General features: G+C 46.1%; 1 protein-coding gene across 1 annotated transcript in view; it reads left to right on the top strand.

The window, feature by feature from the left end:
• Positions 1-13,296, top strand: part of cftr (CF transmembrane conductance regulator) — a 189,092-nt gene that overhangs the window by 146,010 nt on the left and 29,786 nt on the right. The window contains exon 20 of the mRNA XM_038781050.1: positions 950-1,177. Coding sequence (XP_038636978.1) covers positions 950-1,177 — 228 coding nt within the window. The remainder of the gene's footprint in view (positions 1-949; positions 1,178-13,296) is intronic.

Genomic DNA, 13,296 nt, shown 5'->3' on the forward strand with positions numbered 1-13,296 from the left:
AATGGCCGGGTTTCTCTGGACTCCCAGCCCCGTGTTTCTTGGCAGCGGGAGGCGGTGCGTCGTTCGCTGGCGGCGGAATTCTCTGTTCCCGCCGCTGTCAATGGGTGTTCCCTTTGAAGCCATCTCGCACCGCCGGGAAATCTGCGGGAAGGGTGCACTGCCAGTGGGACCAGAGAGTCCAGCTGCCAGAGAATGGCTAAAGAATCCCCCCCCCCCCACAAATATATGTCATCCTTCCCAGAGACCTCCATCAGAGAAAATAAATAAAATTAAGATGTCGACACGAGTGGGTCTTTCATTCGAATTTAATTGAGGAGCATCTGAAAAATTCTATGTGCTTTTGTATCTGGATACCCCCACACCCTGATGCCCTGTTTAGCTACTTACATTCGAGGCCTGAGGCATTTTTGAAAAGTATAACATCAACGAGAAATGCAGTGAAGTTATTTGAGGATTAGGTGAGTGAGCCAAACAATGCTCCTTATCTGGTTATTCCATAGTCTCACGCACCCTGTGATGCCTTCTTAAAGACTGTTTTCAAATATATATCAGCTATGTGCATCCATTTAGCTCACCAGGTTTAGCTCACCAGGCTAAATCACTGGCTTTTAAAGCAGACCAAGGCAGGCCAGCAGTACCAGCCTCCCCGGACAGGCGCCGGAATGTGGCGACTAGGGGCTTTTCACAGTAACTTCATTTGAAGCCTACTCGTGACAATAAGCGATTTTCATTTTCATTTCATTTCATTTAATAATGAGATTTACGTCAACTATGCTTCCAGTGGTGATGCAAGAGCCCCTGAGAAATGTCTCCGTATCTCTGTTGATTGCCAGTGGGAGCAAAATAAATCTGAATAGCATGATTGCAATGTACCATGCGGATATTCTTCAATTCACTGTTGCAGGCTGTGCTAATAAGAATATCTGTGTTTGCATCTGTTTCGTTACAGCTCGCAGCCCTATTTTCAGCCATCTCATCACATCCTTGAGAGGACTGTGGACAGTCAGAGCATTTGGCCGACAATCCTACTTTGAAACGCTTTTTCACAAGGCCCTGAACCTTCACACTGCAAACTGGTTTCTCTACCTCTCAACGCTGCGCTGGTTCCAGATGAGGATTGATATTGTGTTTGTCCTCTTTTTTATTGCAATTACTTTCATCTCCATAGCAACCCACAGTAAGTTGAGATAAAATGAAAACATGCAGCATATCTGTCAACACCAGAGAGTAATGGTTAGTTAATGTTTCAGGTGTGGGCCTTTCATCAGACCAAGCTTATTCGATATAATTATTCTTCATAATTGTTGTATAATTGAAACACTGACTGAATGTTAGTTAATGCAATTGAGATATAACAGTTAGGAGAGGCCCTTAAATTTTCTTGGCCCTTAAATTCTTTTCCACAATCCTGTTAAATAATGCAAACATACTGGTAAATAGTGGCCTCAAAGGTCACAGGGCAGCGCTTCTTGGTGCACATACTGAGGTGCGCCCTCCGTCACCTGATCCTGGAGTTTGCGAGGTATTATTTATTTAGCAAGCTCGTGCTAAAGTGGCGGCAAAGCTTGGTTGAAGAGTCTCGATATTAGGCGAGCCCCTTCCCTCAAAAAACAACCGGCAGCTAACCCTGCGGTCCCCATTATAAAGCAATCACCATTAAATCATTTTAATCTTTGATGTCCAAGACATAATTATGGAGGATGGCCCTAAATTAATCCATTGGCTGCCCAATAGAGTCAACTAAATTCCAAACATAATTCCATGGAATTTGCAGAACCCACCCAGCCCTATTTCTCTTCATTGATGTCCTCAGAAGGGGTAGGGTAGCTCTAACTGCCCCCCTCCCCACACCCCCACCCCTAATAGGTCTTCCTCGAAACGGACTCAAAACTGAATCCATGCCTAGTTACTGGGCCTATCGGCGAAGCTTTACTCAATTTATGGTCACCAATTTTCAGGAACATTAACTGTAAGTTATTTTACTGAGCATTTAATGTGTTCGAAATACTGATGAATGTAGATTGGTGCCACCTGAAATGTCTGTCCCATTTTTTGCACTATTTATATTGTTTCCTTAAATTGACTATTTGGACAGTTAAGCTTATTCTCCTGTGTGAATTTGAGTTGGATGTGGCTTGTTCAATAAACACTGCAACAAGACTTTAACATTCATGTATAGAATAATACATAGAATGATATCGTACAGAAGGAGGCCATTTGGCCCACCTTTCCTAGAGTAACACGGGTAAACATCCAGAGGCACTTATCGGAAGTGTATTCGGACAAAAAGACAAGGCAAACAAGGACGTATTGGAAAGGGTGGCTGAAAGACTGGTCAACACAATGGATTGAAGCTAGATCTTAAAGGAAGGGATAGGTGGTTGGGATGGTGTTGGTTGCAGAATGTTTCTGCTCAAGAAACCTTTGTAGTCTTCTGTATGTTAGCATCAAATATTTATTAATTACTTGTGACTATATACAATAAAGGGTATAGGCATGCTGCTATCTCCATCCTAGGTCTTAACACATCTCTGGCTAACACAACACTGACCCTGGGTCTCGGTCATGTGCCTTCTTACTGTATCGGCTATTTGGTACTCAGTCCCAATTAATCCCCTGTGTACCAGACCCTTTGACTACACCTCCCCCCCCCCCCCCGCCAATATTTATCCCATGGCTATAAAGCCACTGTAGTTTATTTCAAGTCTTACATTGTTATAAATCTTGTGCATTTACCTTATTGTAACAATGTTAGTGCTTTCCAACATCATTACTATTACAGAGTTAACATTAACAACAATTACTCTGATGGTCGATAGACACACCAACATTAACCACATTCTCAGTACCCCCCCCCCCCCCCCCCCCCCCCCCCCCCCCTAGTCCTAGAAGTTAGAGATTGAGGCGGTCTGGAGGCAATAGCCTTGACATCTCATTCACCATTCTATCGGGAGAGCGGTACGCCAAGTCAATTCTGGCTCTTGGTGTTGGCCTGGAGGTTAGACTGACATTTGAATATTCTTTCATTCCTTTCTTCCATTGCTTTATGGTGACCCATGCCTGGTCAGTTCAGCTGTTGTGTTGATGCGTGGTTGCTGTTACTCTTGATCTTTTCTTGTGAGGTAGGCAAAGATGGTATTTGTCGTCCCGGCACTGTTATTTCTTCTTCTTTTTCGGTGTGGGCCATTTCGAAGACCCCTGAGGCTGAGGAAGAGCGTTCCTGTGTGAGCGGAAGGGTGAATGTGTCGCCCACCTCTGATTTCTGTTGTTGATAGTGATAGACTGCTATCTGTTGCAGCTTCCATTGTGATTACGGCTGGACGTTGCAGTGTGTGCACATTGGTGGGTGTGTCTATCGACTGTACCATCAGTGTAATTGAGGGTAGAGGCTCCTCAGACTGTTGATTATTCTCAGTTACCATTTCCAGCGGAGGTGTCGTGCTAATCTTGTGGACAGTAGGTCCTGCTGACCGTTGGGGACTTTCCAGGACATGGAATGATAATGGACAGGCCAGACTTCCGGTGGCGGCATGTTTCACAGTAACTTCATTGAAGCCTACTTGTGACAATAAGTGATTATTATTATTATGTTGGGGGTAGTCGCAAATGAGGTGGCTCCTGCCAGGGTACTTTATTTGTATCCCATTTCACCCAGTTTTTGGGGGTGTTTGGGTTAAAACTTAACTAATTCAATGGGATAAGCTTTCCACTCAAAGTTGGGTGGGAGGGTGAGCTGTGAGGAGGATGCAGAGATGCTTCAGTGGACAGGCTGAGTGAGTGGGCATATGAATGTAGATAAATGTGAGGTTATCCACTTCCGTAGCAAAAGTAGGAAGGGAGATTATAATTTGATTGGGCGTAAATTGAGAGAGAACGACACTCAGTGAGACCTTAGTGCCCTTGTGCATCAGTCGCTGAAAGTAAGCACGCAGGTACGGCAAATAGTAAAGAAGGCAATTGGCCTTCATGCCAATAGGAATAGGGATGTTTACTGCAATTGCATAGGACATTGGTGAGGCCGCACCTGGAGCATTGTGTGCAATTTTGGTGTCCTTATCTGAGGAAGCATGTTCTTGCTATGGAGGGAGTGCAATGATGGTTTACCAGACTGAATCCTGGGATGGTGGGACTGTCATATAAGGAGACACTGAATCGGTTAGGATTATATTCATCAGCGTTTAGAAGAGTGAGGGGGTGATCTCATAGAAAATTATAAAATTCCGACAGGATTAGTCTGGGTAGTTTCAGAAAGAATGTATCCGATGATGTGAGAGTCCAGAATTAGGGGTCATAGTTTGAGGATAAGGTGTAAACCTTTTATGACTGAGGTGAGGAGAAATTTCTTTATCCAGAGAGTGGTGAATCTGTGGAATTCGCTACCCCAGAAAGTAGTTAAGGCAAAATCATTGTGTAATTTCAAGAAGGAATTAGATATAGCTCTTGGGGCTAAAGGGATCAAGGGATATGGGGGGGGGAAGGCATTGAACTTGATCAGCCATCATCATAATGAATGGCGGAGCAGGCTCGAAGGGCCGAATGGCCTCCTCCTGCTTCTATTTTCTAAATATGTTTCTATGTAAATGTCCAAAAAGTCCAAGTGAAGGAACCAAGTAAGTAAAGAGTCGTCGATGGATTCGGAAGCTTCTCGAGACTGTTCTGCTGAGAAAATGGTGGAGGAGTGGGTGGAGGGGCTTAAACTGTGTTTTTGACCTACGATTGGCCAATCTAGACCCAAGTTCCTAATTCCATCAGGGATGGCAAAGGCTTTATTGACTTTAATGGAGCAGATCGGCGGAGGGGGTGGGGGGTGGGGGTGGGGGGGGGGGTGGGGGGGGGGGGGGGGGACACAGATCCTTGGCAGATTTTCAAGCAACTGATAAAGACTTTACTTTTTTCTCCTATGAGGTTTATTCTCGGATTGCTTTTTTGTGGTGGGTGGGTCTCTCCTGTCTGGGGTGAAGAGGGCGGGGTATCGGCAATTGTGACCTTAGATCATGGCCCGCATTTCATGGATTTGGTGTTAGAGCCAGGTTCCTCTCAAAGCCCGCAGTGGAGATTGGACACGGCACTTTTCGCGACAAAGGATTTTGTGAGCGCATGTCCTCTGCCATTGGGGAGTACATTACGTCTAACAAGAGTGAGTCCATCTCACCTTCTGTGTTGTGCGAGGCCCTTAAGGCGGTTATTGGGGGGAGATAATTTCCTACAAGACACACAAGGAAAGGATTGGGAGGGTGGAGTGGCAGAGGCTGGTGGCTTCCACCCTGGACGTGGTCCGCCAGTACTCGCTGGTCCCTGTACCAGAGCTGTTGGTGAGCCAAAAAAAGTTGCAGATGCAATTTGAGCTGCTCTTAACGGGTAAGGTGGTGGGTCAGCTGTGACGCTCGATGGGGACATCCTATCAACACGGGGAGAAAGCCAGTCACCTTTTAATGCATCAGCTGGGGCAGCAGGCTGCCTCCGGGAAATTGTGCAGGTGAAGGACTCGGGTGGCGGGTTGGTTTCTGCCCCATCGAAGGTTAATGCAGCATTAGAAGCCTTTTATTGAATGGAACGGAGTCCTTGGAGGAGAGGTCGCCCATGATGCAGTTTTTGGAGGGGTTGTCTTTCCCGGTGGTGGAGGGGGAGAGAAGGGAGGAGTAAGAATCCCCATTGGGCTAGAGGAGATTATGAAATGTGTTTAATGCAGTCAGGTAAAGCTCCAGGCCCAGATGAATTCCCCCATCGAGTTCAGTAAGAGATTTGCTGGGATGTTGATCCCATTGATATTGGACATGTTTAATGATTCCTTGTCCTGGGGGTATTACTGGTTACATTGGTGCGCAGGCCTCTTTTTCCCTGATTTTGTGGAAGGATATGTACCGACAGAATATGAGCTGCAGTGACCTAGCTTCTGTTGAATGCTGATGCTAAATTGCTGGCTAAAGTGCTGCCAACGTGGATGCAGCCCTGCCTTAGGATTGATCTCAGAAGAAAAGACAGGTTTTGTCAAAGGTCGGCCAATATACATCGATTATTAAATATAGTTGTTTCCCCCTCTCCAGCATCCGAACCGGAGGTGATTGTTTCAATGGACGCCGAAAAAGCATTCATTAGGGTCAAGTGGGGGGTATCCATTTGGCATTCTCGGGAAGTTTGGTTTCAGGCCTAGTCTTGGATTCTTCTACTGTAAAGGACTTCCACCGCAAGTGTTTGCACAAACACTTATGCTCGGGTTACTTTCAGTTGAATGGGGTACGAGGCAGAGTTGCCCATTGTCTCTGCTTCTGCTTGCTTTGGCAATTGAACCGTTGGCACTGAGCGGAGGAGGATAAAGCGGGAAGGGAGCGGTCAGAGGGTCTCCTTGTACGCAGATGATATCTTCTTTATATTACACACCCAGTCTCCACCATGGATGAGAAAATGAAGCTACTCAGGAGTTTTGGTCCTTCTCGGAGTATAAGTTGAATTTGGACAACAGCGAATACTTTGCGGTGAATCCCCCAGAGAGGGGAGCCGATCTGGACATGTTGCCTCTTTGTCCCACCAAGTCTGTTTTTCATTAACTGGGAATCCGTCTGGCCCGAAATTTGGGCCTTGCTTCAGAAATTAAATAATGCTAGCCTGGTGAATAGGCTTAAATCTGACTTGCAGCCGTGGGATAACCTCCCCCTGTCTTTGGCCGGGCAGGGTCCAGACCAGGGGTGGGAAAACTTTTCCGTGCAAGGGCCACATTCAGAAATTCACAATTTTAAAGGGCCGCATAGTATATTAAGTAAAATAATTACTTCACCCGGTTATGATTCTGGGCGCCTCATATAGAACATAGAACAGGGGTGGGCAGACTTTTCCGTGCAAGGGCCACATTCAGAAATTCACAATTTTAAAGGGCCGCATAGTATATTAAGTAAAATAATTAATATTTAAAATAGCCAAAATAAAAGGTTTTTAAAGAAAAAAAAAGCAATTAATTTTTATTAATTAATATTTTAAAGTAGAAACTTTACATGAAACACATTTATTTGAAAAACAAAGTAACTCAGTTTAAAGAAAAAAATGCAATTAATTTTTATTAATTAATATTTTAAAGTAGAAACTTCACATGAAACACATGTTGTGCCGAGCAATGATCACCCTACTCAAGTCAACGTATCCGCCCTATACCAGTAACCCAACAGCCCCCCCCCCCCATTAACCTTAAAATAAAAAAATAAATAAAAAATATAAAACATTTTTTTTAATGACTTGATCTTGGTGGACCGCATAAAGACCTTTGGCGGGCCGCATGCGGCCCGCAGGCCGTAGTTTGCCCACCCCTGGTCCAGACTGTTAAAATGAATGTCCTCCCGAGGTTTTTATTTCTGTTTCAATTTCTCCCCAATTTTCTTTCCCAATCGGTTTTTGCCAGAGTCAACAAGATGATAGCTTCCTTCATTTGGGTGGGTAAGACCCCAAGGTTTCGTAGGGAGTTTCTTCAGAGAGAGAGAGAGAGAGAGTAGTTGGGTGGCTCAGCCTTGCTAATTTGTTATTTCATTACAGGGCAGCTAACATTGAAAAGCACTGGGGTGGCTCAAGGATCCAAATTCCATATGGGGGCAATTGGAGGTCTGCTCTTTTAGTGGTTCTAGTTTGGGGGCTTTGGTACCCCGCTTCTGTTATCCCCCCCCCCTGCAATATTTACCTTCAATCTGGTGGTGGTGTACACAATGAGGATTTGGAAGCAGTTTAGACAGCATTTGAAGCTCGGCACCATGTCAGAGTTAGCTCCCATCTCTTTGCGCCAGCAGGTTTAGACTTGAAGTCCAGCTCACGGGGGAAAGGAGGGGCTGGAGAGGTTTGGGGACTTATTTGTGGAGGGTAGGTTTGTCCGTTTTGAGGAGCTGCTGGACAAATTCCAACTCCAGTCTAATTTTTTCAGGTATTTCCAGGTTCGCAATTTCTTGCAGAAGGCAGTCTCTTCATTTCCCTTTGCTCTCCCTCTTGAATAGGACCTTATCTCTGCCTGAGGAGGGTCAGGGAAAGATTTTGGACATTTATGGCTAGATCCTATTGGCTCCATTGGATGAGGTGAAGAGTAAGTGGGAGGATGAGCTGGGTCTGGTTTTTAATGGTGGTGGGGGGGGGGGGGGGGGGGGGGGGGGGGGGATTTTGGATTTGCTGGTGCTGTAGACGAGAAGTGAAGGCAGATGTCCTCGACTTTGCCATGTTGATAGCCTGGAGGCGAATTCTGCCAATTTAAGACCATAAGATATAGGAGCAGAATTAGGCCACTCTGCCCATCGAGTCTGCTCCGTCATTCAAACATGGCTGATATTTTCTCATTACCATTCTCCCGCCTTCTCCCCATAACCCCTGAGCCCCTGATTAATCAAGAACCTATCCATCTCTGTCTTAAAGACACTCAGTGATGGAGATCTCCAACTCCGCCCAGTGCCTCAGTCTGGTTGGGTGACCTACTGGAGTTCCAATATCTAGCGAATGTCAAGTACAACATTAGAAGGACGGTAGAAGTGTTCTACTTGAGATGGCAGCATTTCATTTCCTTTTTCAGAGTTAGTCATCGTCAGCTGTTAAGGAGGGCATTAGTCTTTTAGTTATATGTTAAAGGGTTGGGGTTCGTGGAGTTGTTCATTATTGACTGTGATATTAATGTTTATACCTTGTTACACCTTATTATTTTTGTTGTTTTGAGTGGATTTATTTTTATTATAATGAAAAAATTTTATAATAAAAATATTTTTAAAAAAAGGTAATGCACAAGCCTCCGCACAGAGAGAGGAGGTGAAATCTGAGCCTAGTGTTTGAGTGCTCAGGACTGTGCTATTCTGGCTGGCTAACAACAGTGCGGTTCTTTGCATCCTCTGCCATCTGGAGGAGATCGAGGGATATGCAGGCATCCCTGCTCAGGAGAGAGGAAGACCGGTTACGGATAACGTCCATCAGCTCAAACACTTGTTTGACGCCGTTCCCCACTGGTTCGAGGATTGCACTGATGACAGGGACTCAGATTCCGCTCTGCTCTGGTCGGTGGAGTGTCCGTTTGAAGCCAGACTGTGAGACAGGGCTCCTTGTCTGACTGGACTGTCACGCTGGCACCTGAATCTGATTTAAAATCTGTTCAGTGACTATTGGCCAGGATTCCAAAGTGAAGAACAACAAACTTTAATCCCACCCAAGGCTGTGCGCCTTCAGGGTTTCCGGTCTTGACCTCGTGGCTTGCCTTTGTGGTGTCTGAGGTGCTGGGGCTCTGAGTCAGTGTTTACCAAAGTTGGTTACGGTGGAAGCAGTGGGCAGCACTCACAGGACAGTCCTCTCTCCTGGGAGGGCTTGTTGCACTATAGCACTGACAAGAACACTCTGCTGGGCAGTTCAGGAATTGCTTCCCTCTCTTGGATTGTCCCTGTATCTTTGTGACCTGATAAATTGGGCTGAGGATTGGCTTCTTCCCCATATTTTACTCTCTGCCCTTAGGGTGGTCCTGTGTAGCTCAGACAGTCTAAATAGCTGGATCACCTTGTCTAAGATAAGATATATTAAATTGTAGGGGGTCAGAGAGTGAATCGCCTGCAACACCCACCACGATTCTCTCATATAAGCTCAGACTTTAAACCTCGATTTTCACACCCCTCTGACATCCAAGATAACTTATGCAGGAAACAACAGATCCCTCAGACAGTTGGACTCTCTTATTGAATTTAGTTGTTTCTAATATTTTGTTGAATCTCAAGTTAAAATAAACATCATAGGATTTGAAAACCTCCTCAAATTTGGCAGATGGCTCATTAATATCCTGTCATGTGCTGATGTGATTTCCTACTGGGTAAAGATGTGTGTTTACTTGTTCAACTGCTGATCTTTTTATTTAAACTGTTGCTCTATAATAATGTTGGTGAACTACAAGCCTTACCTTATATCGATCAAATGACCACACAACCAGTTGGTTAGTCCAAAAGCTGGTTTATTTACATATACAAAAGTTATCTCGACATGCAAACACAATATTTACTACAAGTTAAACTACACCTATCAGCTACAATAACATATACTTAACTTCAGGGTGACCGGCACTGTGCAAATGGATAAGGCCTTTATCTGGATTTCACTTGGCTGGGTCAAAGAAAGTGGCTCTGTCTCTGCTGGGCTCATCCGTCAGGTAGCGATTGTTGATCTTGAACTTGGCTGGCTGTTCCTGCTACAATTGGGTTTACACAGGCCAGATCCAAAAGAAACAGCAGCAATTGGCACATGAGCTTAATTTTGTTGAATTCCAAAGAAGGGGGATCGGACTGTATATATTGGGGAGCGGGAGGCTTTTGCTCGCTATTTATGGAGTCGGAGTGTCTGAATGACCCTGAAGATCATTGCAATTACTAGAAGGGCCTCTACTATGTATGAATGGGGGTTCCATTTGGCAATGTTTTCGCACCAAGTGGGGGTTTCGATGTCTGTGTTTATGTGTGGTGTAGTGTCCGGGCTGGTGGTGACCTGTTGTGTGGTAGTGTTCGGGGCTGGTGTGGGATTTGTTAAAACAGTCCGTTGCACGTGCAGTTGCAGAAATCCAGCGATGATCCGAACGATATCAGCAGTCCTTGCCTCATCCTGTGTTTTCTGTTTTCCGGGTAATCCTGGGGGTGCAAGCATAGTATCTGTTATTACCTTTGGTTAATATCTCGTTTTATTAGTCTTTCTCTCCTTACTCCAATTACCGTTTATTATTGTCACCATGTCTGACTCCCTCATTTTTTTTTGAAATACCATTTTGAGAGACATGAAATGCAAATTTTTAAAGTACAGAGACTCTCGCAGCTTGTGGTCGATGTGGGGAGTGGGTGGACAATTTCTTCGACCAGTCTTTTCTTTACTTGCAACCAGTGGTGGTCGAGGCTTATCTTAACCAGCCGGATTTCAGGGAGGCCAGTTTTATAGAGTTTCGTCCCAGGGTCCCATGTAGCAGCGTGTATAGCAGCAGTGATTAGCAACCAATTGTGTCATATGTGTAAATAGCAGGTGGTGAGTGACCACGGGGTCACGGAGGGTAAAGGAAAGAAGGGGTGAGCGTACAGAATGTGGCAAAATGCATTCTTTATACCACAACCAAAGGAAGGGTAGCGAAGGTGAAACTAAGGCCTGCCAAAGGCAATGCAGAGGGTAGAGAACCATTCCAGAGTGTATGAAGTGAAGGGAAAATGAGGTGCGCGTGGGCTGCTGCAGGATAAGAATGGGTGCAATCCCTGGGTAGGGCGGGGGTTGGTGCCATTACTCCATTACCCGAGCTTAACTGACCGGATGTATTTGGGGTCCTCAGGTAGGGCGGGGATCAGTGCCGTTACTCCTTACCTGGGTGACCTGGGGGGACAGTAAGAGTTTGTAGTCATGTGGAAACTTGTCATAAAGACTGGGAGAACAGTGATCTGTTTCTCGACAAACCTGTGCCTTTAACTGACATTGGGTATTGTACCCTCAAATCAGAAGAGTAATTGTGTGTCAGGCGACATGAATTAAAACCATGTAGTAGAAAAAAGACGAAGGAAAGAGGTGGGCAGGCTCCATCAGAACTTGGACATCTTAATACTTAGGCCGTGTCTCTTTCTCATCATCTGGACACCTCAGGGTTCTGCACCAAACAGTGTTGTAAAAGCTTTACCGAAACGAGAGTCAGTATCTGAATCATCACAATCACCCGGTTGCTAGTATCGTGTCTGCCGTTTCTGTGCCTTGGCCGCATGGGCCTTCAGATAATCCGAATCGTTGTGCCTTACTAGTCTGCAAGAGTTGTCACAGTGCCAAAGAGGGGCTTGTTTGTCGTGAGGTGTAGGGTTGGTGGGAGTGGAGGGCAAGTTACTGTGGTCGGGCGATGGCTGTGGTGGTGGCTGGGAGAGGACATATAGGGGGTCAAAGATATCTAAGTCATGATTCCGGGGGCTGGGGTGACTGGGGACAGAGAGATCGCGCCAGTGTTCAGGGATAGTAATCAAATCCAGGAGGCTCTCGCTGTCGTCGGAGTCATGTTCAAGGTGAAAGTCTGTACCTGTGGGCAGAGATAAGTTCGGGTCTGTGGGCGTGGACAAGAGATAAATGCTGGCATGGCTGGGGGAGGGTTGGCGTAAGTGTTGGACTAGGTTGTCGATGGGCGGGGTGTAATCGCCTCACGGTAGCATGGTGGTTAGCATCAATGCTTCACAGCTCCAGGGTCCCAGGTTCGATTCCCGGCTGGGTCACTGTCTGTGTGGAGTCTGCACGTCCTCCCTGTGTGTGCGTGGGTTTCCTCCGGGTGCTCCGGTTTCCTCCCACAGTCCAAAGATGTGCGGGTTAGGTGGATTGGCCATGCTAAATTGCCCGTAGTGTAAGGTTAATGGGGGGATTGTTGGGTTACGGGTATACGGGTTACGTGGGTTTAAGTAGGGTGATCATTGCTCGGCACAACATTGAGGGCCGAAGGGCCTGTTCTGTGCTGTATGTTCTATGTTCTATTGCCAGAGAGATGTGGTGGGAGTGGCTACATTGTGATCCGTAGACTTTGAGTTGGTTGATGTGGAACCAACCAGTTTTACCGTTGGGGTACGTTATCTTGTACAGGGAGGGGCTCACTTTGTTGGAAATGGAGTAGGGTCCTTCAAATTTGGGGGAGAGGAAAGAACTGGGGTTGTACAGTGGAACCATTACTTGCTGACCGACTGTGTACTCCATGGGGTGGACGGTTTTGCCAAAGCAGGCTTTACTCTGCTTCCTTCTAGCGCCTAATCGGACAGCTGCAGCGAGTTGTGCCGCTTTAACGTTATCTGTAACCTGTTGGACTGTTTTTTCGTGGGTGAGGGCGGTTACTGTAGGGCTTGCCAGATCAAGGCATAATAAATAGTCAATCCCCTTCATGGGCCGTCCAGTCATGAGAGTGTGGGGGGTGAAACCTGTTGAACTGGAAACGGTGTTTGGAATAAACATGAGGGCAAATGGGAGCACTGTGTCCCACGTGGTATTGTTCTGTTGCGACATCTTCCTAATGGTTGCTTTTAAAGTTCGATTCATTCTCTCACCAATGCCACTGGGTTGGGGGTGATATGCTATGTGGAATTTCTGCCTGATCCCAAAAACTGTTAAAACATTTTGCATGACTCTGCCGGTGAAGAGGGAACCTTGTTCTGACTCGATGCTGCGGGGGGGACCCCAGCGTGTGCATATCTGTTGGGTCAAAATCCTAGCGGTGGCCTTTGCTGTGTTTGTCCGTGAGGGAAATGCTTCTACCCATTTAGTAAAGGTGTCGATTGCAACCAGCACATACTTGAAACCGTTTCTGCAAGGAGGAAGGGTGCCAATGTAATC

Source organism: Scyliorhinus canicula, chromosome 20 (genome assembly GCF_902713615.1).
Source record: "Scyliorhinus canicula chromosome 20, sScyCan1.1, whole genome shotgun sequence".
NCBI classification, from domain to species: domain Eukaryota; kingdom Metazoa; phylum Chordata; class Chondrichthyes; order Carcharhiniformes; family Scyliorhinidae; genus Scyliorhinus; species Scyliorhinus canicula.